Source organism: Mobula hypostoma, chromosome X1 (assembly GCF_963921235.1).
Source record: "Mobula hypostoma chromosome X1, sMobHyp1.1, whole genome shotgun sequence".
Lineage (NCBI taxonomy): Eukaryota > Metazoa > Chordata > Chondrichthyes > Myliobatiformes > Myliobatidae > Mobula > Mobula hypostoma.
The window spans coordinates 27,587,748-27,615,561 of NC_086128.1; the positions used below are offsets into that span (position 1 = coordinate 27,587,748).

The 27,814-nt window shown below is 41.3% G+C and overlaps 1 protein-coding gene across 2 annotated transcripts in view; it reads left to right on the forward strand.

Moving 5' to 3' along the window:
• Positions 1-27,814, forward strand: part of LOC134340410 (signal transducer and activator of transcription 5B-like) — a 156,956-nt gene that overhangs the window by 120,135 nt on the left and 9,007 nt on the right. For both annotated transcript variants that reach the window (XM_063037613.1, XM_063037612.1), the window contains 11 exons: positions 481-618; positions 1,489-1,668; positions 6,282-6,369; positions 11,625-11,747; positions 16,223-16,315; positions 16,868-17,074; positions 17,766-17,860; positions 19,349-19,485; positions 22,179-22,325; positions 22,613-22,670; positions 25,264-25,395. In XM_063037613.1, coding sequence (XP_062893683.1) covers positions 481-618; positions 1,489-1,668; positions 6,282-6,369; positions 11,625-11,747; positions 16,223-16,315; positions 16,868-17,074; positions 17,766-17,860; positions 19,349-19,485; positions 22,179-22,325; positions 22,613-22,670; positions 25,264-25,395 — 1,398 coding nt within the window. The remainder of the gene's footprint in view (positions 1-480; positions 619-1,488; positions 1,669-6,281; positions 6,370-11,624; positions 11,748-16,222; positions 16,316-16,867; positions 17,075-17,765; positions 17,861-19,348; positions 19,486-22,178; positions 22,326-22,612; positions 22,671-25,263; positions 25,396-27,814) is intronic.

The window sequence follows — 27,814 nt, forward strand, 5'->3', positions numbered from 1 at the left end:
CATTGGTAAAGCATTCATATTTTGTTGTTCCTACGTGAAGTAGCTGCTGCTCTAGTCATTCTAGGTGTCCTTTAGTAGGTCCTGATCTTGAATTGCCTGCATTCCACCTTGATGACAAGATGCTAGTGAGTTGCAGTTGACCATTTGGGGTTTTTTTAGTAGTAGTAGTATTGATTCTCAGAAGATGGGTATTCCTAGGACGGCCAGCATTTATTACTTCTCGTTAATTTCCCTTAAGAGCCATACCTTAAACCACGACAATCCTTCTGGTATAAGTGCTCCCATAGTGCTGTTGTGGTACATTACAATTTGAAATAAGGACATTTTCACAAGGAAATTTGGAATGTTGCCATGAATTGGAATTCCAACAGGTCTTATAATGAATAGTCTTCGATTTCTAGAGTTCTAGTTGACCGAATTCTCGGTGTGTTCTTTTGAATTGGGGTAAGATGTCAACGTTAAAGTCTGCTCTTATTCCAGGTGTGATAAACTTGCAGAAATGAACTGTCAGATTCAGCAAGAATTTGGGCTGATTAGCTCACAGGAAGACGTTGCTATTGACCAGATATCAGGAGTGCCCGAGAAGCTCTCCTCCTTACTCAATAACTTGGTTAGAAGGTAACTTCTTTATTACCACCTTGATTATACTAGCAAAATGGAGGTTGCCAACCAATTAAATTTGTATCCAAATCTACCTAGAGCTGCAAGCGCAAACAACATGATCTTCTGCGTGTATCCTGATATAAAGGAAGCCCTATGTATGGAGTAGGATTTATAATTATCTCAATTCAAAGATAATGCACCCTAAAATTATAGTTGGCTTTGCCACTGAGCTAAATCTTCTACTCCACTCCAGCTGCAATTTGGCAAGTGCACAGCAGCCACCATTTTATCTTGCGCAAATCACAATGATTTGAAACATAGAAGTTAGCTCCACCAAGAACAGGATGTGCGAATTGAGGATTAAAGCAGAATTTGTTCTTGTGGCTTTGAATGTCAAATTTGCCAAGCCAGAGTGTAATAAGGAATGTAAAGTTTGAATCTGTTGCTGTGAAGTTGCTTCTGCCTGTCACCCTACATTTGTATTAGTGCGCTTCTTTGTCATGTGTGCATTAGTAAAATTTGGTGGGCTTAAAATAATAAAGTAAAACAAATGTAGCTTGGCATTCTAATCAAACTAATGTTAGTGAAAGTTGCTTTTTTTCCAGGAAGAATGCAGTGGCAACTGTATGCAGTGAGGGCAGGAAGGAGAGCTGGTGGGGTGGTGAAATTCACTTCCTCCACTCTCCCCAGTTCCTAGTTTTGGCACAATGCAAGGGATAAATAGCTCCATATAGAGTCTGAGGAGGAGAATATTGACCCTGCTTAGCCGCTGTCACATGTTATCTAGAGCTGAGGCAAAAAGATGATAAATATAATTTTTAAAAAGGTCTAATATGTCAAACCAGTAATTAGCAAACATTTTGACCTTGCTCTATCTTTCTACAGTGCATTTCTTGTGGAAAAGCAGCCTCCGCAGGTGCTAAAGACTCAGAGTAAGTTTTCATCGACAGTTCGATTTCTTCTTGGAGTGAGGCTGAATGCTCAAGCAAAGCCTCCTCTTGTGAAAGCCATAATCATTACAGAGCAACAAGCCAGAGTTATGAGACAACATGGGAATATACAGAGGTAAGAATAAATCCAACATAATAATAATAATAAGTACTTTATTGATCCTGAGTGGGAAATTTTTTTGTGACAGCAACAACATTTAAAAACACACTTAGCAGTGTGCAGACTTAACTAATAATAAAGTACAGACTGATAATATACACAATAATAATTTACCAATGTGCAATAATAATTTATGAAATAATAAAACAGAGACCATTGTACTATGATGTGTATTCTTCTGTCAGACAAAGATAGCAGGGATGGAATAGATTCTCATCCTTGGCTTTTTAAATTTCTCTGTGGTTTGATGTCATGGGATAGCTACTGTCCTTCAATTCACCTCATGATCATTTGCAAATTTAATTGGTTTAATATTGGGGGGGAATGAAATTCATCTAGTGTTTGCTATTCCTTAGTTTCTGAAAGATAACATAGTTGTCTTGTGTCATGTAATGAGGTCTGATGTGCTTGTGTAATATGGGTGGGACAACAGCGCAGCAGCACCAGTGACCCGGATTCAGTCATGACCTAAGGATATGTCTGTGGTGCTCCGGTTTCCTCCCACATCCCAAAGACTTGCTGGTAGGGAGTTGATGGGCATGTCTAAGAGATTAGGTTATAGAGAACTAAGTAGGGAAATGGAAGTAACAGGACTACTCTGAGAGCTGGTATAGACCAAATGGCTTCTTTTTTTTTGTAGAGTCATAGAATAATACACCACAAAAGCAGGCCCTTCAGCCCAACTGGTCCTTGCCAACCACAGCATCCCCCCTTTTTGTTGTAAAACATAAAAAGGGAGGAAAGCAGCATGTGACATCAGGTACCCCACCAACCAGGTCACGCTTTCTTTTCATTGCTGCCGTCACGAAGATTGTACAGGAGCCTCAAGACCCACACCCCAGATTTAGGAACAGTTAATACCCTTCAACCATCAAGCTCTTGAATCAATAGGGATAACTTCACTCACCCCGTCATTGAAATGTTCCCACACTTTTACAGACTCTTTATGTCATGTTTTCAATATCTATTATTATGATTTCTTTCTTTCTTTTTGTATTTGCACAGTTTGTTGTCTTTTGCACATTGGTTGTTCACCCTGTTGGTGCCGTCTTTCATTGATTCTATTATGGTTATTGGGTCGTACATGTGACCTATATGTACCTTGAACTTTGAACTTGTATGATAATATGAAACCTTGATATAGAACATAGGACACTACAGCACAGTGTGGGTCCTTCAACCCACTATGTTATGCCAATCTTATAACCTACTCTAAGATCAATCTAACCCTTCCTTCCTACATAGCCCTCCATTTTTCTAACATCCATGTGCCTATCCAAAAGTTTCTTAAATGTCCCTGATGTATCTGCATCTACTACCACCCCTGGCACCCCTGATCCACTTGATCTATGCCTCTTATCATCTTGTACACCTCCATCAAGTCACCTCTCATCCTCCTTCGCTCCAAAGAGAAAAGCCCTAGCTAGGTCAAACTATCCTCATGACATGCTGTCATGTCCAGACAGCATCCTACTAAATCTCCTCTGCACCCTCTCTGAAGCTTCCACATCCTTCCTATAATGAGGCAATCAAAACGGAACACAATATTCCAAGTGTGATATAACTGGGGATTAACCGGAGGCTATAGAATCGTAGATGATTAGTGAGCTTAAAGTAAAGGAGCACTTATGAGACAGTGATCACAATTGAGTTCAACTTGAAATTTGAAAGGGAGAAAGTAAAGTCTGACATAGCAGTATTTCAGTGGAGTACAGTAAATTCCAGTGAATTTACTGTACTCCACTGAGTACAGAGAGAGGAGTTGGCCAAAGTAAATTGGAAGGAGATGCTGGCAGGGATGACAGCAGAGCAGCAATAGCGTGAGTTTCTGGGGAAAATGAGGAAGGTGCAGGATAGATGTATTCCAAAACCAAAGAAATACTCAAATGGTAAAATAGTACAACCGTGGCTGACAAGGGAAGTCAACGCTAATGTAAAAGCAAAAGCGAGAGCATGCAACAAAGCAAAAATTAACGGGAAGATAGAGGATTGGGAATCTTTTAAAAATATACAGAGAGCAACTAAAAGAATCATTAGGAGGGAAAAGATGAAATATGAAAGCAAGCTAGCAAACAATATCAAAGTGGATAGATAAAGCTTTTTCAAGTATATAAAAAATAAAAGTGAGAATGAGAGTGGATATAGGACTGCTAGAAAATGAGGCCGGTAAAATAATAACAGGGGGCAAGGAGATGACAGGTGAACTAAATGAGTATTTTGCAAACAAGAGAAAATCTGCAGATTCTGGAAATCCAAGTATCCACACAAAATGCTGGAGAAACTCAGCAGGCCAGGCAGCATCTATGGAAAAGAGTACAGTCGGCATTTCAGGCCAAGACAGTTCAGCAGTATTTTGCATCAGTCTTCACTATGGAAGACACAAGCAATGTGCCAGATGTTGTAGTGTGTGAGGGAAGAGGAGTGAGTGCAGTTACTATTACAAGGAGAAGGTGCTCAGAAAGCCGAAATACCTAAGGGTACATAAGTCACCCAGACCAGATGAACTGCACCATAGGGTTCTGAACGAGATAGTGATAGAGATTGTGGAGGCATTTGTAATGATCCTACAAAAATCATTGGACTCTGGCATGGTGCCTGAGGACTGGAAAACTGCAAATGTCACTCCACTCTTTAAGAAAGGAGGAAGGCAGCAGAAAGGAAATTATAGACCAGTTAGCCTGACCTCAGTGGTTGGGAAGATGTTGGGGTCCATTGTTAAGGACGAGGTGATGGAGTACTTGGTGACACAGGACAAGATAGTACAAAGTCAGCATGGTTTCCTTCAGGAAAAATCCTGCCTGACGAACCTGTTTGAGGAGATTAGAAGTAGGATAGATAAAGTGGATCCAGTGGATTGTTGTATAGTTGGACTTTCAAAAGGCCCTTGACAAGGTGCCACACATGAGCCTGCTTACCAATTTAAGAGCCCATGGTATTATAAGGAAGTTACTAACATGGCTAGAGCATTTACTGATTAGTAGGAGGCAGCGAGTGGGAATAAAAAGATCCTTTTCTGGTTGGCTGCCAGTGACTAGTGGCGTTCTGCAGGAGTTGGTGTTGGGACCGCTTCTTTTTATGCTGTATATAAATGATTTAAATAATGGAATAGATAGCTTTGTTGCCAAGTTTGCAGATGATATGAAGATTGGTGGAGGGGCAGGTAGTGTTGAGGAAACAGGAAGGATGCAGAAGGTCTTAGAAAAATTAGGGGAATTGGCAAGAAAGTGTCAAATGAAATACAATATTGGAAAGTACATGGTCGTGCACTTTGGTAGAAGAAATGAACGTGAAGACTATTTTCTAAACGGGGAGAGAATCCAGGAATCTGAGATGCAGAGGGACTTGAGAGTCCTTGTGCAGAACACTCTAAAAGTTAACTTGCAGGTTGAGTCGGTGGTGAGGAAGGGAAATACAGTGTTAGCATTCATTTCAAGAGGACTAGAATGCAAGAGCAGGGTTGTGATGCTCAGGCTTTATAAGACACTGGTGAGGCCTCACCTTGAGTGTTGTGAATAGTTTTGGACTCCTCATCTTAGAAAAGATGTGCTGGCATTGGAGAGGGTCCAGAGGAGGTTCACAAGGATGATTCCAGGAATGAAAGGGTTATCATACGAGAAATATTTGATGGCTCTGGGTCTGTACTCACTGAAATTTAGAAGGGTGATGGGGGATCTCATTGAAACCTTTCCAATGTTGAAAGGCCTAGACAGAGTAGATGTGGAAAGGATGCTTCCCATGGTGGGGGAGTCTCGGACAAAAAGACGCAGCCTCAGGATAGAGGGGCGTCCATTTAAAACAGAGATGCAGACAAATTTCTTTAGCCAGAGGGTGGTGAATTTGTGGAATTTGCTACCACAGTCAGCTGTGGAGGCCAGGTTGTTGGGTGTACTTAAGGCAGAGATTGATAGATTCTTGATTGGCCACGGCATCAAAGGTTACAGGGAGAAGGCCAGGGAATGGAGCTGAAGAGGGGAAAAAAAGGATCAGCCATGATTGAATGACAGAGTGGACTCAATGGGCCAAATGGCCTTATTCTGCTCCTGTTTCTTATGGTCTTACAATAATAATATACCAATGTATCTTGGAGTATAATACGAACATATCTTATTGCAAAACAGTGACTAAAGCAAAGTTCTCAGAAATGACTTGCATCTTTTCAGGTTTCCCAAATTTAATGCCGTACATCACACTTACAGCTATAAAAGAAAAAGTATAAATGAAATTATTGTTACCGAACAAGTTAGCAAATGCCAGCTAGTCCTGCACCATCTCTCCCAAATGAACATTAATCTCATTCAGGTGTGAACTAAAATGGTGATTACTGGAAGGTTATTTGATGTTGGATAGCATCACTTTGCCCATTATAATCCAAGTGGGCTTTACACAAGTCAGACAAAGAAACATTAATTAGATTTTTTGGTTGAGAAGTTGTCTACTCTTTGGGCTTTAGGTTATTATGGTCGAGTTTTCTTGTATCCAATGGGAAAATTTAAACTTAATAATTTTAATTAGGTTATGAATGAAATGTAAGTTGTTGTAACTGTGAAATTACATGTATTTTGTTCCAGTGAAAACACAGGAGAAATCATGAACAGTACCAGCTTATTGGAATTTAGTAATGCTACAAAAACCACCAGTGCCAGCTTCAGGAATATGGTAGGTGTTAAACTTAAAAGGCAAATATTGTAATCCTGAAGAGAGCTGTATTTAGCTGTCTTGAATCACTCTACTCTGACCCAGGTTATGTGTAGTCTAGTGCTTATGTTACTGGAAAAGTTATTCAGGAGCCTAGACTAATAATACAAAGAATGCTAGTTCCGATGACAGTTTGAGAATTTCAACTCCTCGACACTGTTTTATCCCCCCCCCTTGTTCAATCTCTTCCTACCTATGTTCGTGACACTTCTCACGCTCTTAAACTTTTCGATGATTTTAAGTTCCCTGGCCCCCCCCACCGCTTTATTTTCACCATGGATGTCCAGTCCTTATATACTTCCATCCCACATCAGGAAGGTCTCAAAGCTCTCTGCTTCTTTTTGGATTCCAGACCTAACCAGTTCCCCTCTACCACCACTCTGCTCCGTCGAGTGGAATTAGGCCTTATTCTTAATAATTTCTCCTTTGGCTCCTTCCATTTCCTCCAAACTAAAGGTGTAGCTATGGGCACCCGCATGGGTCCTAGCTATGCCTGCATTTTTGTTGGCTTTGTGGAACAATCTATGTTCCGTGCCTATACTGGTATCTGTCCCCCACTTTTCCTTCACTACATCGACTGCATTGGCGCTGCTTCCTGCACGCATGCTGAGCTCGTTGACTTCATTAACTTTGCCTCCAACTTTCACCCTGCCCTCAAGTTTACCTGATCCATTTCCGACACCTCCCTCCCCTTTCTAGATCTTTCTGTCTCTATCTCTGGAGACAACTTACCTACTGATGTCTACTATAAGCCTACGGACTCTCACAGCTACCTGAACTATTCCTCTTCCCACCCTGTCTCTTGTAAAAATGCCATCCCCTTCTCGTAATCCCTCCGTCTTCGCCGCATCTGCTCTCAGGATGAGGCTTTTCATTCCAGGACGAGGGAGATGTCCTCCTTTTTTAAAGAAAGGGGCTTCCCTTCCTCCACCATCAACTCTGCTCTCAAACGCATCTCTCCCATTTCACGCACATCTGCTCTCACCCCATCCTCCCACCACCCCACTAGGAATAGGGTTCCCCTTGTCCTCACCTACCACCCCACCAGCCTCTGGATCCAATATATAATTCTCCGTAACTTCCGCCACCTCCAAAGGGAACCCACCACTAAGCACATCCTTCCCTCCCCCCCCCCCACTTTCCGCACGGATCGCTCCCTACGCGACTCCCTTGTCCATTCGTCCCCCCCATCCCTTCCCACTGATCTCCTTCCCGGCACTTATCCGTGTAAGCGGAACAAGTGCTACACATGCCCTTACACTTCCTCCTTTACCACCATTCAGGGCCCCAGACAGTCCTTCCAGGTGAGGCGACACTTCACCTGTGAGTCGGCTGGGGTGATATACTGCGTCCGGTGCTCCAGATGCAGCCTTTTATAAATTGGCGAGACCCAGCGTAGGCTGGGAGACCGTTTCGCTGAACACCTACGCTCTGTCTGCCAGAGAAAGCAGGATCTCCCAGTGGCCACACATTTTAATTCCGCATCCCATTCCCATTCTGATATGTCTATCCACGGCCTCCCCTACAGTCAAGATGAAGCCACACTCAGGTTGGAGGAACAACACCTTATATTCCGTCTGGGTAGCCTCCAACCTGATGGCATGAACACTGACTTCTCTAACTTCCGTTAATGCCCCTCCTCCCCTTCGTACCCCATTCTTTATTTATTTATTTATTTATTATTATTATTATTAGATTTGTTTTTGTTTCTTTTTTTTCTCTCTTTTTTTCTCCCTCTGTCCCTCTCACTATACCTTGCCCATCCTCTGGGCTTCCCCCCTCCCCCTGGCTTTCTCCCTAGGCCGCCCGTCCCATGATCCTCTCCCTTCTTCAGCCTCATATCCCTTTTGCCAATCAGCTTTCCAGCTCTTAGCTCCATCCCTCCCCCTCCTGTCTTCTCCTTTCAGTTCAGATCTCCCCCTCCCCCTCCCACTTTCAAATCTCTTACTATCTCTTCTTTCAGTTAGTCCTGACGAAGGGTCTCAGCCCGAAACATTGACTGTACTTCTTCCTATAGATGCTGCCTGGCCTGCTGCGTTCACCAGCATTTTGTGTGTGTTGCTTGAATTTCCAGCATCTGCAGATTTCCTCGTGTCTGCGTCAGTAAAATAAAAAGTGGCTTTCAGTAAAAGTGACCAGAGGCTACTGAATTGTTGTAAAATACAAACTAACTGGTTCACAAATTATAGTTCAGGAAGGAAACCTGCACCCTGACCTAGTCTGACTTCTACATAACCTCGTAACCACAATTATATGTTTGACATGTAACCACCCATTGAAATAGCCTAATAAAGGCACTTGGTTGATTCAAGAATAAATTTCACCATCACCTTCTCAGTAATCCCATTTTTGCCAGTGGTGTCCACAAGAATAAGTTTTTAAAAGCATCTTTCAAGTCATTCAATGTAATTTTTGTCATTTTCGCTGTCCTAACTTGGTTAGTCTATAACTCTTCAATTTTAGATGAGCAAAGTTGTGATCTCTGTGTCACAACCGTGGGTTCTGGATGCTGTCGCAGCTGGGCAGCTGAAAGAGGACAACAACCACACATGTCAGAATGCACACATTCCAGCCAATTAGGGTGTTTGGTATTATACATCATTCTCTTCCATGTGTGTAAGCCTGGTCAAGTCTTGATCAAAGTACAGCAATGACAACACTCCCTGCTTACCTTAGTCCATGTTCCAGGAAACAAGATGTGATTTAGATAGATTCTGTTAAGAAGTGGTATTAATTTAGTTCTTGGTTATTGCTCTCAAGCCACAGTGACAGCATATTAATTTTTAGTTCCTGTAGTTTGAGAGTTTTTAGTTAGCAGCCTTGTTGATCTAGCATTTATTATTTCCCTTTGTTCTATATAGTTATTAAAACTCAGTAAATTGTTCATTCCATGTCTGTGTCTCTCCCTCTGTGCTTGGGCCATCACTGAACTGTCACTCTGTTGAAATTGTCAGTTGTGGCATCTTCATTGTTAATGATCAGCAGGCTCCACTTGCTGTATGCTGAACAGAATAACTAATACTGAGCACTCATTTTAAGATGCTCGTACATGATATGGTCCACGTGTTATTACAAGTTACAGTCTTATCTCAGCTCAAGGGTTCAGTGACCACATTTTTGATCTCCTTTAGAATCACAAACGCATGCACATAAAGACAAACTCTTATTTTTGTCATAGCCATCTGTGTGTTTGTGTGTTTATGAGTTGTTCGGCTTATTCAGGTGAGGAATGTCAATTTTGTGAATAGGACATTTTTTTAACTTTTCCTGCCAATACTAACATAGAATCTGAGCGACACACATAGAGTAGTGGAGGAACTCAGGAGGCCATGCGGCATCTAGGAAAAGAATACAGTCGACATTTCAGACAAAAAAACTTCTTGGGTTTGCTAACGTAGAATCTTTCCAGATATCATTATCCCAAGCTAAGTATCAGAGTCGTTCATGTGACATTTATCTTTCTAAAGAACAGTTCCTCATGAAGCCCTTATGAGGATGATGACTTGGTATTAATTGTGAAGAGTTCAGATTCAGATTTGTGTATCACATGCACAGTATATCAAAACATACAGTGAAATGTGTTGTTTGTGTTTAAAAACCAGCATACCTAAGGATGTGCTGGGGGCAGCCCACAAGTGTTGCCACACATTCTGGCACCAACATAGCATATCTGCCATGCTCAACACACAACAAAACAGAACATACCAAGTGACAAAGCAACAGCAGCAAAACAAGCCCCATTCACCCCTCCCTCCCACCCACGCACATACACAGTCCTCTAACTTCTGGACAGGCCGCCTTCTGCCTCCAGTAGACTTGTGGATTGAGCCTTCGACTTTCTCAGTGGATTTGCAGAGATTTGCATATTTAGAGCTCTAGCCAAAAGGCCTCGATTTCTGTACTTCTGATCAATCTTCGGTCTTAAATCTGGATTTCCAATTAAACGTCAGACTTCAGTCCGGACCTCCAATCAACCTTTGGGCTTCAATCCAGACTTCGGTCTTTGATCTTTGCTATCGACCAGGACTCGCCAATGACAATGATTGAGGACCCTAGATGAGGGCCTGAACTCCAGGCCTCAAATGCCAAGCTTGCCGATTTGCTTATTTAAGGGTTCAGCATTGCTCATGCCTTCGGCTTGCATGAAACTGAGACTGACTCGCTGCCCTGTCTGTGGTGAGGGGGTGCCAGCCCTCTTCCTTGCTGACCTGCAGGCCTAACATCCGACCATGTCCACGTTACTGGCCTTCAAATACGCAACAGAGGTTTAGAGTCTGGCTTGTCCTCTAATTCCCCCACATCCCTGTCCCTAAGCCTGAACCTGACCTCTATCTTCCCTCTCTGTCCTCTGAACAATCACTTTGAACTTAAGAATATCTAAAAAAAAATTAAATCTGATCTGCAACCTTGACAGAGAGCCCAGCTCAGTGCCATCTTGACCATTTTGTTTGTGGAATTCTACACATTTAATGCAATGGCATAGATTGCACAAAGATGTTGAATTTTGACTAGTTTATGCAATAGCACATGAAAAGGAAAAATATTTCAATCTTAAGGTTTTCATCATATCTGAAGCTCTTAGCATTATACAGCAAAAGTAATTCATCAAGGGAACTCATTCTATTTCTATTTTTGAGATATTGAAACAGTACAACCATCTTGCACAGGATAATTTCTTAAGTGATGATAAGATTGAGTTTATTTCTTTGTGTCAGTTGAGGGAGAAATATTGACCGAGACATAGTAGATTTCTTTAATTTTTCCCAAGGAGTTTTAACATCCACCTTGGCCCTCTGGACTAAAGGCTATATTGTCTTTGCAAAAATTGAACAAGCAGGGAGGTAAAAGGCCAAAGCAGCATATGTACTGTTTGTAGGAAGAACTATAAATAAAAAAAAATCTGCAGCAAAGATGTGATATCCTTGTGAGGCAACTGACAAATAAAATCCAAACAACACACACAAAATGCTGGAGGAACTCAGCAAGCCAGGCAGCATCTATGCAAAAGAGTAAACAGTCGACGTTTTGGGCCAAAACCCTTCATCAGGACTCGGCCCAAAATGTCAGCTATACACTTTTCTCGTCTTAATAAAATACAAGTAACTGTTACCTTTCTAAAATGTTATGCTCTCTTGTTTATCCTTCTAACCATTACTATACTTTGATGTTTGACAGTTTCTTGACCTAATTCTTTATTCTTTCCCTACAAATTCAAGTCCTTAAAGAAAATAAAACGCTCGGATCGCAGAGGAACTGAGTCAGTAACTGAGGAAAAGTTTGCTGTTCTGTTTTCTTCAGAACTCTGCATCGCAGGCAGTGAAGTGAAATACCATGTTCAGGTATCGGAATGTTTGTTACCAGTTCTATTTTATAAGTGGTTGAAAGGCAGTTTAAAGGTACTTTTAATACACAGTCTTTTAAACAGCTTCTTAAGCACTTTGTGTCCTTTTAAATCACGTTCATGCCCTGCATCAACTGTTTTCTTATTGCTTATAACTGTGGCACAATTTGTCTGGATAGTTTTTGTTTCCATCCTCTCAACCCAACTGAAATTAGATGACTGTGAGGCAATGTTGTGCTACATAGATGGGTCTCAGTCCTAGTGAGCAAGGATATGTTATCTGTACTGAACGGTAATTCAACACCACACACAACTGTCAACAGTAAATGGAGGGCTTAACTTTAAATCTGTTTGGCCATCAGATCTCTGACAATGAGTCTTGGAATCCCAGTCCCTTGCATAATTTTCCACACATGCAATCTTTATTATTTAAAGAAGTACTTTATTAGAAGAAAGATTAGCTTTGTTTGTCACATGTACGTCAAAACAATGAAATGCATCATTTTGTGTCAACAACGCACACAGCCTGAGTGTTGGGGGCAGCCCACAATTGTCACTGTGCTTCCAGCATGCCCCCAACTCACTAACCCAAACCCTAACGTATACGTCTTTGGAATGTGGGAGGAATCCAGAGCATTCAGAAAAAAACCCACACAGTCATGGGGAAAACGTACAGACGATAGCGGGAATTGAACCCCAATTGGTGATCGCTGGTGTTAGGTTAAATTCTTGATATTGAGAGCGCATCATAAAAGATAAGACCATAAGGTATAGGAGCAGAATGAGGCCATTCAGCCCATTGAGTCTGCTCTGCTATTCCATCATGGCCGATCTGTTGTCCCTCTCAACTCCATTCTCCTGTCTTCTCTCCATAACCTTTGATAACCTGACTAATCAAGAATCTATCAACCTCCTCTTTAAATATACATAATGACTTGGCCTCCACAGCCATCCATGTTAATGAATTCCACTGATTCACTACCCTCTGGCTAAAGAGATTCCTCCTCATCTCTATTCTAAATGGATGTCCCTCTATTCTGAGCCTGTGCCCTCTGGTCCTAAACTCTCCCATGATAGGAAACATCCTGTCCACATCCGTTCTATTTAGGCCTTTCAATACTTGATAGATTTCAATGAAATCCCCGTTCATTCGTCTAAACTCCGGTGAGTTCAAACCCAGAGCCATCAAATGCTCCTTATACGTTAACTCTTTCATTCCCAGAGTTGTTCTTGTGAACTTTCTCTGGACCCTCTCCACTGCCAGCACATCCTTTCTTAGATAAGGGGTCTAAAATTGCTCACAATATTCCAAATGCAGTCTGACCAATGCCTTACAAAGCCTCAGCATTACATCCTCGCTCTTCTACTCTGGCCCTCTCGTTGCATTTGCCTTCCTTACCTCTGATTCAACCTGCAAGATATGGGCTAGCACTCTGACCAACCACTCTTTGTGACTAAATATGAAAACAGTAAAGTGATGATACAATCACCTAAGTGAGATATGAAGCCAATTTTAGCTTCTAAATTGACCATGAGCCAAAAAATATAACTAGTTCACAAACTGAACTATGTGTGTCAGGACAAGGGTGTTCTTGTGCACCAGTCAATGCTTGAGAGCAAGCATTGATGTGCAGCAAGTAGTTAAGGAAGTTAATGGTACCTTGTTTTCACTGTAATAGACATTGATTTCAGGTTGTATACTGTATACATTCTCTGATAATAAATTTAACCATTGAGTATAGATGCAAGAATGTGGAGGGTGGGCAAATGTTATTCCTTTGTTTAAGGAAGGTAGTGATGACATGAGAATTATAGACCAGTGAGTACTATGTCTGTAATGGGCAAACTATTGGAGAGGATTCTTAGAGACAGGATTTACGAGCATTTGGAGAAGCAAAGTCTAATTAGAGATAGTCAGCATGGCTTTGTGAGGGGTAGGTCATGCTTCATGAGCCTGACTGAATACTTTGAGGATGTGACAAAGCACATTGATGTAGATAGAATGATGGATATGGTGTAACTGGATTTTAGTGAGGCGTCTCATAAGGTTCCCCATGGTAGGTTCATTCAGAAAGTCAGGAGGCATTGGATTCAAGGAAGGTTGGCTGTGTGGATTCAGTATTGGTTTGCCCATAGAAGGCAGAGGATAGTTGTAGATGAAGCGTTTTCTGTCTGGAGGTCGGTGACCAGTGGTGCTCCACAGGGATCTGTTCTGGGACCCCTGCTCTTTGTGATTTTTATAAATGATTTGGATGAGGAAGTGGAAGTGTGCGTTTGTAAGTTTTGCAGATAACACGAAGGATGGTGGTGTTGTCGATAGAGTAGAAGGTTGTAGAAGCAGACTCAATGGGCCAAATGGCCTAATTCTGCTCCTGTATTTTATGGTCTTTAGGTTGCAGTGGGACATTGACAGAATACAGGGATGGGCTAAGCAGTGGCAGATGGAGTTTAACTCAGAAAAGTGCGAGGTGATACACTTTGGAAGATTGAACTTGAAGGCAGATTACAGGGTTAATGGCAGGATTCTTAGCAGTGTGGAGTACAGAGGAGTCTTGGGGTCTACATCCATAAATCCCTCCAAGTTGCCTTGTAAGTTGTTAGGGTGGTTAAGAAGGCGTGCGGCATGTTAGCCTTCATTAATTGGGATTGAGTTCAAGCGCCGTGAGGTAATGTTGCAGCTTGATAAAACCCTGGTTAGACCACACTTGGAGTATTGTGTTCAGTTTTAGTCGCCCCATTAGAGGAAGGATGTGGAAGCTTGAGAGGCAGTGCAGAGGAGATTGACCAGGATGCTGCCTGGGTTGGAGGGTATGTCTTATGAGGTTAGTTTGAGCAAGCTAGGGCTTTTCTCTTTGGCGAAGGAGGATGAGGTGTATAGGATGATAAGATGCATAGATAGAGTGGACAGCCAGAGACTTTTTTTCCAGAGTGGAAAATAGCTAATACAAAGGGGCATAATTTTAAGCTGGTTGGAGAAGAGTATAGGGGGAATGAGTGTGTGGAATGTCCTGCCAGTGGTGACGGTAGAGGCAGGTACTTTAGGGACATTTAAGAGACTCTTAGATAGGCACATGGATGAAGGGTTATGTAGGAGGAAAGGGTTAGATTGATCTTAGAGTAGGTTAAAAGGGCTGCACAACATCGTGGGCCAAAGGGCCTTTACTGTGCTGACATGTCCCATATTCTAATCAGGGCTATGAAGAAGATTCAGTGAGATTATGTGAGATACAGAAAGGTTAGTGAAAGGCAAGGGTAGAATATAATGTTGAACAATGTGAGGGCATCCAGTTTTGTAGAGAAAATAGAAAGGCAAAGTATATTGTAAATGGTGAGAGATTTTAAAACATTGGTGTTCAGAGAGAGCTAAGCTTCCTTGTACACAAATCACTGAAAACTAAGATGCAAGTTTAGCAAACAATTAGGAAGCCAAGCTACATGTGCTTTTTATTGCAAGGCAGTATAGATGTCTTGCTGCAGTTATATAGGACCCTGGCCAGGCTACATCTGGAAGATTGCATGCACGTCTAGTCGACCTACCTAAGGAAGGATAGAGACTCCAGCAAAGTTTCACCAGACTGATTCCTAGGACGGCAGGTTTGTCATACATACAGATTGGTCCTATAATCTCTTGAATTTAGGAAAATGAGATCTCGTATAAACATATAAAGTTCTTTTGGGCTTGACTGGGTAAATGAGGATTGCTGTTTCCCCCGACTAGGGATCTAGAACAAGGGGTGATGAGAAAATAATGTTTTCACGCAGATGATAGAACTGACTAACCAAGAGGTCATTTCATATATTTAGTGTAGAGATTGGTAGATTTTTTGATATTAAGGGAATTTGTGGTATATGAGGTGGGTGCAGAAAAGTAGCCATGATCTTAATGGATAGTGGAGCAAGTACAAAGAACCAATGCCCTTTTCCTGTATTTGTTTCTTCTAATAATGCAAACAATTAGGAAAGCCAATCGCATCATGCCTGTCATTATATTCAGGTGTTTGATGCACGAGGGTAAGGAAATATTTTGTTGCAATTATAGAGGACTTTGGTCAGACCACATTTGAAATAGTGTGCAGTTTTGGTCTCCTTATCAAAGGAAGAATACATTTGCCTTTTGAAAAACAAATTCTTTTTTTTATGGAGCACCTTTTACAAACTTAAAAAGCTAGTCACTTTATTTAAAATAGAAAAAGCTGGAAATCGAGGAGCATCTGAGGAGAGAGAAGGAGAGTTAACATTTATGATTAGTGATGTTGCATCAGGATCAGAAATAGCTGGAGGTAAAAGCAAGCTTGGAGAAATGTAAATGAGACTCATGAGTTGAAATGGCTTTCAGGGATTTGTTAAAATTTGTATGAGTTAAAACTTGAGCTCTCAAGTCCAGATCTAGATCTAGGAAAGAGAGTGAATACTTTATGTAACCAAATAAAGTTAAGTAAGGCGCTCATTTCTTTCATTCTTTTTTCGTTGCAGGCCTTATCGCTACCTATTGTGGTAATTGTTCATGGCAGTCAAGACAACAATGCTACTGCCACAATCTTGTGGGACAATGCTTTCTCTGAGATTGTAAGTTTTACTAAATTGGAATATTTTGCTTTTACTTAGAGGTACTGGGCAAGGTGAATAGTTGTAGTTAAGTTTTGGCAGTACTTTTTTTTTCAAATTCCTTTTTAATGACAGATATTAATAGTATTATGAGGCATTCCACTGAATCATAGAAAGAAAATGTTACCTAACCTGAGTCAAGACCTGAGCCAAGGAGTCTGAGCCTTTTAATGCTGTATAGATGAAATTGTCCCTCTCAAAACTGGAACTTTTAGTAATGTTGATGATTCAATGTCACTTGTCATTGAGCTATTGCACCAGGTTAGGATGAGTCTTGCTGTGCTTTGAATCCCAGTAAAGATCAAAAACTCAATGTGTTGTGTCTGTACAACCACATATCAATTAAATGAAAGCACACACGTGGGAGATGGCTTTAACTGGTGAATTCACACTGCAGTGAGAGGGAGGGAGTGAACAATGTGCATGTGTAGACAACAGACCAATAGGTAGTGCTAAGGGGGAGTCATTGCTCTAAAAGAAATACACAATGTTCTTTTTCCTCTTTTTCTGCAGGAACGATTACCCTTCTATGTACCAGACAGGGTGTCGTGGTCTCAAATGTGTGACACCCTCAATATGAAATTTATGGCTGAAGTGCAATCAACTCAGGGCTTGTGCAAACAGCACTTCGTTTTCCTGGCACAGAAGATATTTGATGAGCAGAGTTTCAGCACGGAAGAATTCACAAACAGGATGGTTTCTTGGTCTCAGTTTAACAAGGTAATATATATGTATATATTCATTCCAGTAGCTTATCTAAGCTCTGTGTTATTGCACTCAGCTCTGTGTAGGTGTGCTACTGTGACCTTCTGGGAGCGTGATGTGTGTTGTTCCATGAGTTAGTTGTTCATTCTCACTCTCTGCCCTTCTCTTGAATACTATGTTGCTGCACTTTGAGCCCCTTGTCTCTCTGCCTGTTATCATTTTTGCTCGCCTATCGTTAGCCGTGAGAAGACTCACTGAAACCCAGGAATGAGGTTGAACTTAACCTGATGATCTTGTCAGCATGGGTCTGCGATTTAGGCTGCACACTCAGCTGTTGTCTACACAATTTCTGGTCCACGGGCAAAAGCTGGCAATGGCAAAATATTCTTATCTGGGTAGCTGACTTTGAACATTTACTTTTGAGGTTGCTTGTGCACCAGGTGGAGCAACAGTTTGGTATCCACTTGCCCAAATTCCCATTCCAAGTGAAATCAGCTCCTATGTGCCAAAAAAAAAACTTTTTTGCTGTGGGGTCAGGTAGGTGATCTACTTCCCAGACCTCAGCATTATGAAACCTGGAAGCACAAGTAATGGTCTCGTGTGTATGAAGTGAATTTATAATTATAATATGTTTGGTGACTTGTATTGTTAGGTAATCATCAGTGCATGCTAGAGACATCACTAAATCATTTTCATATTCCTGTAGGAAAACCTACCTGGAAGAACATTCACTTTCTGGCAATGGTTTGATGGTGTGATGGAGCTCACTAAGAAACATTTGAAGGATTACTGGAATAATGGGTAGGAATGTTAGTCTCTCTCCAAACTAATCGGTATTCACTGATTGATGGCCAATGCATAAATACAAATTTTGCAATAACTTCCTCAAATAACCCCTCATCTTAAATGTAAGTATCCTCCAGGAATATTCACAAAAATCGCTCTGTAATGATACTTGAAGTTCTATCCCAGAGATTTGTGAAGAAATTCACAAACTGTCTTTCTATTGATCAGATAGGAATACCTCATAGCACACCATAATCTAGCCTGATGAGGATCAGCTCATTAAAGAATTTAAAACTGAATAAAACATAACAAATGCAACATTGTAGAGAGATAGTGATAATAAATCTAAGGCCATTTAGCTCCTTAAGCATGTTTGTGCTCTCATTCTCAGGACATGTGCTTTTCCAGTAAGGCCACTGTTTAATGATTTGAGAAAATGAGCTGCCATCCAGAACTGCTGCAGTTGTGTGGCAAACGAACTCCCCTGTGCTCTGAGCTTAACAGTTTCAGGATTTAGACACAGTGAAGATGAAACAGAAGCCTATGTGTTTCCAAGTCAGGATGGTGCATGACTTAAGGAAGGTGTATTTGGTAGTATTCCTTGTTCCAAGTAGTAACAGTCACAGGTTTGGTCAGTAATTAGATGACGCACACTGCCACCAGCAGTCCACTGGAGGTGGAGGAATGAATGCTCAGGTGGTGTGCAGTACTAAACAAGCTGCTTGCTTTATCCAAACTGGCATCAAGCTTCTTCAGTGGTGTCGGAGCTGCCCTTGGTAGGCAAATTTCACCACACTCCTAACTTGAGTCTTGTAGATGAGGGAAAAGCTTCCAGGTGTCACGAGGTGAGTTACTAACCACAGAATACTCAGCCCCTTACCAGTAGCTGTGATGCTTGAGGTGGTTCCTTTGGTTTTCTGGTCAAGAGATATTGATGTCAGGGGATTCATTCATAAGAAATCTGTTGAGTATCAAAGGGGAAATTGTTGGACTCTTTCAATAAAAAGAGAGAGCTTTCTGCTTCACCATTCAGTGAGGTCATGCACCTATTTATCTAACTTTGCATCTTAAGCCTTAGTTTTATGACTGAATGGAAATATATATATCAATCTCAGATTTAATATTATGAATAGCTGTTTGTAGAAGAGAGCACCAAACTTCCACTACTGTGTGCTAACTTTGTTCTTAAAAAGCTTGATTGTAATTTAGGGGCTTTAACTTAATTACTGGCATTGAAAATTGGTGAAGTAAAGTTTCTGGCAAATTTCAAAAACCATTAGCCGTGGATGCAAAAAATGTAAATACTGTTTGGTTCTGCTGCTGATATTTAAATGTAGAAGCACTATGAGTGATGTAATTGTTTGGCTATCGTTTCTTTTCAATGTGTGTGCAATGTTGTGAACTAGTATGGTAAAATAATGAAGGATTCCCAGCTCAAGGATTTTTCTATTGCACTGATCTCCAGCAGGAATTTGCATAAGAGCCGATCCTCCCTATTTACAGGTTGATCCTTGGTTTTGTAAGCAAGCAGTATGCCCTCAGACTACTCAATCAACAGGTGAATGGGACCTTTCTCCTTCGCTTCAGCGACTCTGAGATTGGAGGAATTACAATAGCATGGATTGACAATTCTGATAAGGGTAACCCCATTCTTTACTTCTTGCAATGCTTAAAGGCTTCCTTTGACAATTCTTTCTTTTGAGAATGTAAACGTTTCTATAGAACTAAGAGATTTTATACATGTGTATCCTAAAGCTTAGTGTACTATATATTACTGAATTCTTAATGTGATGGTCTCCAAATAAATCCAAACTAACTATCGTATGCTCCCTCTGATTTGATTTAATTTGGTTCTTTTGAAGTGCCTATTTCTAATTAAATTAAAAGCCATGGAAAGAACATGGATTTCAGTAAAAAATTGATTTGAAGTAATAATGTATCAAATATTCATGAGACGTGTAATGCCATTACAGTCACTAAGGTGAATGTTGAATTTGGTACGTATAAATAAACCAGCTTTTCCAGTCTGTGTCAGAACTGGCCAGTTCTGATGAAAACCCGAGATGTTCAAAAGCTGTGAGGTAATGTTGCAGCTTAGACCACTCTTGGAATATTGTGTTCAGTTTTGGTTGCCCCATTATAGGAAGGACGTGGAGGCTTTAGAGAGGCTGCAGAGGAGATTTACCAGGATGCTGGTTGGATTAGAGAGCATGTCTTATGAGGACAGGTTGAACAAGCTAGGGCTTTTCTCCTTGCAGATGAAAGTGACTTGAAAGAGGTGTACAAGATGATAAGAGGCACAGATAGAGTGGACAGTCTGAGCCTCTTTCCTAGAGTGGAAATGGCTAACACAAGGGGACATAATTTTAAGGTGATTGGAGGGAAGTATAGGGGGTATGTCAGAGGTAACTTTTTACACAGAAAGTCATGGATGTGTGGACTGTGCTGCCAAGGATGGTGGTAGACCCAGATATATTAGATAGGCACATGGATGATAGAAAAACAGCAGGCTGTGTGTGTACGTGTGTATGGTGGGGTGTTCAGACTAATCAGAGTAGATTAAAAGGTCAGCACAGCATTGTGGACTGAAGGGCATGTACTGTGCTGTAGTGTTCTATATTTCTTGTCACTCTCCTCACTGATGCTGTCTTATGTGTTGAATGTTTCCAGCACTTTGCCTTTATTGGATGCTAGGGTGTGAGTTTTACAGTAACATTCTCTAACTTCAAATAAAGATCAGGTTCTTCCCCACGGGGTGGTAGGATGCAGAAGAAAATGTTTTGTAGACATCAGCTGAGTGAATGTTTTAGATTTTAAAATCAAGCTCCTTTGTTTTAAATTTGGTTTTATTTCTGTTCTGGATTATTGATTTTTTTTTTTGTTGCTATGTTGGCTGACCATGATGTTTCACCAAGTTTAAACTGTACTGAGTATATCTGGAACTTTTATTCCCTCTTTTAGGCCATAGATGGAGCATTGTGTAATGTTCTGATCACCATTCTGAAGGTCTGTTTGGGTGTAAAATTAAAACCCAACTACTGCCAATCTGAGCCCAAGTACTTTCTTTGTCCTGTATTTGACCCAGAAGAAGGTGGGGAAAAAGATTAGCTGAGTGCAGGAGTTGGGATGTTATGTTGAAGTTGGTCAAGGTGTTGGTGAGACCTAATTTAGATTTCTGTGTGCAGTCCTGATCAACCACCTACAGGGAAGATGAACAAATCCAGAGAAAATTGACAAGGATGTTGCTGCGACCTGAGGACCTGAGTTATAGGGAAAGGTTGAATGGGTTAGGACTTCATTCCTTGGAGCAGCAGGGAATAAGAGGAGATTTGATAGTGGTATACAGAATTAGGAGGAGTGTAGATAGGATGAATGCATGCAGGCTTCCCCCCCAGATTGGGTGAGAGTAGAACTAGAGATCATATGTTTAAGGTGAAAGGTGAAATATTTAAGGGGAACCTGATGGGGAACATCTTCACTCAGAAGGTGCTGCAAGCGTGGAACAAGCTGCCAGCATAAGTGGTAGAAGATGTGGGTTTAACATTTAGGAGAGGTTTGGATAGGTACATGGATGGGAGGGGTAAGGAGGGATATGGTCCAAGTGCAGGTAGATGGGACTATGCAGAAGGTTGGCATGAACTAAGTAGGCTGAAGGGCCTGTTTCTGTGCTGTAGCACGCTATAACAACACTGCTATCGATCAAAAACAGTAACAGTGAACAAATTATCTTGATCTGGGCCCAAACCAACCTGAGCTTGTATATTTTAGTTGAGTATACACCCAACTCAAATCCAATGGGCAGCCAAGCTCTACACCTAAGAAAGCATGTGACAGCACTAGAAAGGGTGCAGAAGAGACTTACAAGGAAGGAGCCTGGGCTGGAGAATTATATTTACAAGCAGAATTGCCAGTTTGGAGTTTTTCTTAGAATAAAGGCAACTGAGTGGAAATTTTATGTAGTTTTATAAAATAATGAGAAGCTGAGATGGGTGAACAGAAATTACCTCTATCTCTCATGGTTGTTTCAGTTAGCTAATAGAAAGATAGTAAGGAGTCGAAGAAAGATTTTTTTTACCCCCAAGAGTAGTGGTGACCTGGAACACTGTCTGAAAGGAAAGTGGGGGCATATAATACCACAGTTTAAAAAGACCGAAAGAGCTGCAAATTACAGGGCTACAGACCAAGAGTTCAGAAGTGGCCGGAACCCAAATAGATCTATTTTGGCCAGCATGAAAAAAATGGGCCATATAGTTATCTTCTATACTGTAAATTTCTAAGATTCCCTTGAGTGCTTTGTTTGACCTTGACTGATTATTCCTCTTTCATGCTGCAGGAGGCAGACAGGTGTTCAACGTTCAGCCTTTCACTACAAAGGATTTAACCATTCGATCGCTGGGAGACCGTGTCCGAGATATTGAACGTCTGCTTTACCTGTTTCCCAACAGGCCCAAAGATGAAACTTTCAAGAAGTATTACACAAGTAGGTATTGAGAAACATGTGTCAATCTAAGCATGTATGGACCACAAAGAACAAAGTAATCTACAGTGGTTTCATAATTTAATTCCATTTCTGAAAACACACAAGTGGATGGTGGAGCTGCTCCTATTCCTTTCACCCTGAACTAATTGAGAAGAACCTTTGTCCTCCTCTTAGTACAGCTTAAAGTCATCTATGCAAATATTATCACCGTGCTTTCTTGGTTTCTGAAAAAATATTAGGAGAACAAAAAGGAAGAAACTTGGTTTGTCTTTATTTTTTTTCCACAGAGGAAGCAAAGGGAAAAGATGGCTATCTCCACGCTGGTGTAAAGACTACAGTGAATGGGTAAGAACACAGTTGCCATGGTCCTAATTTTTTTCTTTGCTAAATTAGTGAACAAAGTACACCTAATTAAAAAGCATAAACAGACCATAATCTGCTTATTTTTCAGTCCACGCTACTGGCAGAGAACATCACCTGTTCAGAGATTATGTTGAGAAGTCATAGCTACACTTACCAAAATATTTAATCTGTTATGTTCACTTGATGTCAAGGAGCTTTGCAATGTGCCACCTCCATTGAATTCCCAATATTTACACTGAGCCTTTTACAGTGGTCTTACTGCAAATAATTTCCAATCACTTCATTAATCCTTCACTCCCCATGTACCTCCACCAGCTTCCAACTCTGCTTTCTTGTTAACACCCAGAATAAACTCTTCCCCTGATTCGTATAGCCGTCTGACCTTTGGATCTCCATTAATGATATTGTTGATTTACTAAGCCACTGCTTCACTTTTGCTTTTGATAAGCTGATCAAATACGTGCCAGCCCAGTAATTTACACTGGCATTGTCTCCAAGTTTGATCCTCCCTGATAGACACTTTGGTTTCCTTTGCTACAGTTGTTCACTACTCCCAAGTCTTTCCAGGGAGGAAAGACAAAACTGGCTTGTTTTCACTGCATCAAGCCCTCTTCAAACTCTTTTCCCTTACCTCCAACAGTGAGCTCATAGAAGAGGTACAATTATTCAGCTGCTTTTTCTGATCTTCCAGCTTATTTCATAAATGAAATCCACTTCTTGGACTCTTTCTCCAAATTACCATTCAGTTGCCAGTCACTTAAACTTCCCTCCAAGGGCCCTATGCTCAATGTTACTATAAATTGTTCCTTCTGTTTGAATGCTGCCCCCTCCTTTCTATCGTTACTCTCAATCAAAAGACCTTCTCTTGATGCTTTTGGTCTTGCAAACCAATACTCTGTCTCCAAACCCCTTACATGTGTTTGGGACATGATTGTAGCTGACAAGGTCTGCATTTAACGTCCAACCCTAGCTGCCCTTGAACTGAGTGACTTGCTCAGCAACCAAATCGCTGTGGGTCTGCAATTGCAGGTGGAACAGTTGAGGACAACAAATGTCCTTCCCTGGAGGACATACGTTGCAGTTTTGCAATATTTGTTCATTTCATGATCTTTTTTTCTGGAGTACTAAATTTTTGTTTTTAAAAATTCCAAAGTATCCCTGATTAGCCTAAATTCCCACCTGCTGTTGTGGAATTTGAACATTAAAACTCTTCATTACTAGTCCAGAAATTTAACCATAATACCACCATTTATATCCATGATTGCTACAAACCAATTTTGAATCTTTCCAAACAACATGTCCTAATCTTTACCACATCATAACAATAATCCTAAGCAATATTACTCTATAATTGTAAAGTTGATGGACAATCTCTTTGACACAGTGAATAACAACATTTGTCTCCAGTTCTCATCTGCCTCCAGTTTCCACTTTGGCAGATTTGCCTTAATATGATTCCAATCTTAACCCATCTGTTTATTGGCAAAGAATGTCTAACTCTACACCAACCTTCTCATTCTACAACCCTGCCCCTCCTTCCCCCAAACAAACTCAAGAGTTCTGACAACTTTAGGCTGTTGTGGATCCCCTTTCCCAACTGTTGGGGTGGTATATTATAAAGATAAAGATTGGCTTTATTTGTCACAAGTTCATGGAAACATACTGTGAATTGTGTTATTTGCATCAACAACCAACACAGTCCGAGGATGTGCTGGAAGCAGCCTACAAGTACCACCGTGTTTTTGACGCCAAGGTAGCACACCCACCACTCACTAACCCTAACCTGTATGTCTTTGGAATATGGGAGGAGACCGGACACCCAAAGGAAATGCACGTGGCCACAGGGAGAAAGTACAGCCTCCTTACAGACAGCAGTGGGAATTGAAGTCTGATTGCCGGCACTGTAATAGAGTCACCATTGTGGCGCCCAGTTTAGTGAGTTACTGTATATGAGTGGTCTTAGCTAAAACATTGGTTCAGATAGAGCCTGGCCCTTCTGCAGAGTTATAGACAATGTAACTTCACCACACTTCTCAGCAACGTATTCATCTCCCTAATCTGCATATCCCCTTATCAGTGTGCATGTAGTTGATTTTGTTTTACAGACAACATAACCCTTGAGGTCTAACTTGTTAGTTTACTCTAAGATCATTTGCATAAATAAATGAAGTTCATGCATCCCATCTTGATAGTCACTATGTAGAAGAATAAAGGTGGATTTTTATATAAGAAATGAATAGATGTAAATAATTCAAGGCTGCAGTCTAACCTTGGAGCTCAAGTGACTGTTATAAATTACCATTAACGGGGACATCTAAACTTACTGAGATTACTCGGAATCACTATGGGGTCCGCATGAATCTTTTTTCCCTCACTTACAAGCATGTAGCAGATGTGGTCAATGCTGAGGTGTGATCAGTAACTCACCTCTCCCTGTGCTGAGTGCAAGTCTACTTTACACACATGCTGATCGTATCACACTGCTGCTCAGGATGTGCCTTCTGTTCCTCTTGGTGGGATCAGCGGCTGGGTGCAAAGTGTACAACGTGCTCATTGCTTTTGAACTTGGTTCTAGTGAACAAACACAAATGGTGGTGCCAACCATGCTGCCCTCACCAGTGGCTCAGCCACCTGTTGTGTGTACTGCACCTGATATCTCAAGATGGCAACAGATCCCGTGCAACCCAAGCAACATCAACTATGAGAAGTAAGTGTTAACAACTGACTTTCTGCTCCCACAACACAGTCATTTTCTTAATTCAGAGCAACACACACAAAATGCTGGAGGAACTCAGTAGATCAGGCAGCATCTATGGAGGGGACTAAGCAGTTGATGTTTCGAACTGAGACCCTTCATCAGTCCTTGTTGGGTTCCTCCAGCGTTTTGTGTGTGTTGCTCAAGATTTCCAGCATCTGCAGAATCCCTTGTGTTCATCATTTTCTTAATTGTTATTAAGAAATACTCAGATGGTAAAATAGTACAACTGTGGCTGACAAGGGAAATCAAAGCTATTGTAAAAGCAAAAGAAAGGGCCTACAACAAAGCAAAAATTAGTGGGAAGACAGAGGATTGGGAAGTTTTTAAAAACCTACAGAGAGCAACTAAAAAATCATTAGCAGGGAGAAGGTGAAATATGAAAGCAAGCTAGTAAATAATATCAAAGTGGATAGTAAAAGTTTTTCATATATGCTACAAATAAAAGAGAAATGAGAGTGGACGTAAGTCCACTGGAAAATGAGGCAGGAGAAATAATAACGTGGGACAAGGAGATGGGAGATGAACTGAATGAGAATTTTGTGTCAGGCTTCACTGTGGAAGACACTAGCAGTGTGCCTGATGTTGTCGTGTGTGAGGGAAGAGAAGTGGGTGCAGTTACTATTACAAGAGAGAAGGTGCTCAAAAAGCTGAAAGACCTAAAGGTACTTAAGTCACCCGGGCCAGATGAACTGCACCCTAGGGTTCTGAAAAAGGTAGCATTAGAGATTGTAGTGGCATTAGAAATGATCTTTCAAAAATTATTGGACTCTGGCATGGTGCCAGAGGACTGGAAAATTGCAAATGTCACCCCACTCTCTAAGAAAGGAGGAAGGTAGCAGAAAGGAAATTATAGACCAGTTAGCCTGACCTCAGTGGATGGGAAGATGTTAGAGTTGATTGTTAAGGATGAGGTGATGGAGTACTTGGTGATACAGGACAAGATAGTCCAAAGTCAGCATAGTTTCCTTCAGGGAAAATCCTGCCTGACGAACCTGTTGGAATTCTTTGAAGAGATTACAAGTAGGATAGATAAAGGGGATATAGAGGATTATTGTATATTTAGACTTTCACAAGGTACCACACATGAGGCTGCTTACCAAGTTAAGAGCCCATGATATTATAGGAAAGTTACTAGCATGGTTAGAGCATTGGCTGATTGGTAGGAGGCGGTGAGTGGGAATAAAAGGATCCTTTTCTGGTTGGCTGCCAGGGAATAGTGGTGTTCCGTAGGGGTCAGCGATGGTACCACTTCTTTTTATGCTGTATATAAATGATTTAGATGATGGAATAGATGGCTTTGTTGCCAAGTTTGCAGATGATACGAAGATTGGTGGAGGGGCAGGTAGTGTTGAGGAGACAGGTAGGATGCAGAAGGACTTAGACAGATTAGGAGAATGGGCAAGAAAGTGGCAAATGAAATACAGTTTTGGAAAATGCATGGTCATGCACTTTGGTAATAGAAATAAATGTGTATACTATTTTCTAAATGGGGAGAAGATCCAAAAATCTGAGATGCAGAGGGACTTGGGAGTCCTTGTGCAGAACACCCTGAAGGTTAACTTGCAGGTTGAGTCGGTGGTGAGGAAGGCAAATGCAATGTTAGCATTCATTTCAAGAGGTCTAGAATACAAGAGCAAGGATGTGATGCTGAGGCTTTATAAGGCAGTGGTGAGGCCTCACCTTGAATATTGTGAACAGTTTTGGGCCCCTCATCTTAGAAAAGATGTGCTGGCATTGGAGGGGGTCCAGAGGAGGTTCACAAGGAGGATTCTGGGAATGAAAGGGTTATCATACAAGGAATGCTTGATGGCTGTGGGTCTGTACTCGCTGGAATTCATAAGGATGAGTGGGGATCTCATTGAAACCTTTCGAATGTTGAAAGGCCTAGACAGAGTAGATATGGAATGGATCCTGACGAAGGGTCTCGGCCCGAAACGTTGACTGTTCATTTCCATGGATGCTGCCCGAGCTGTTGAGTTCCTCCAGCGTGTTGTGCGTGTTGCTTTGACGCAGCATCTGCAGAGTATTTTGTGTTTATGGAAAGAATGTTTCCCATGGTGGGAAAGCCTAGGACAAGAGGGCAGCACCTAAGGATAGAGGGGTGCCCTTTCAAAACAGCGATGCGGAGAAATTTCTTTAGCCAAAGGGTAGTGAATTTGTAGAATTTGTTGCCACATGCAGCTGTGGGGGCCAGGTCATTGGGTGTATTTAAGGCAGAGATTGACAGGTTCTTGACTGGACATGGCATCAAAGGTTAGGGGGAGAAGACCGGGAACTGTGGTTGAGGAGGAGGAAAAAAAAGGATTAGCCATGGCGGAACAGACTCGATGAACAGATGGCCTAATTCTGCTCCTGTGTTTTATGGTCT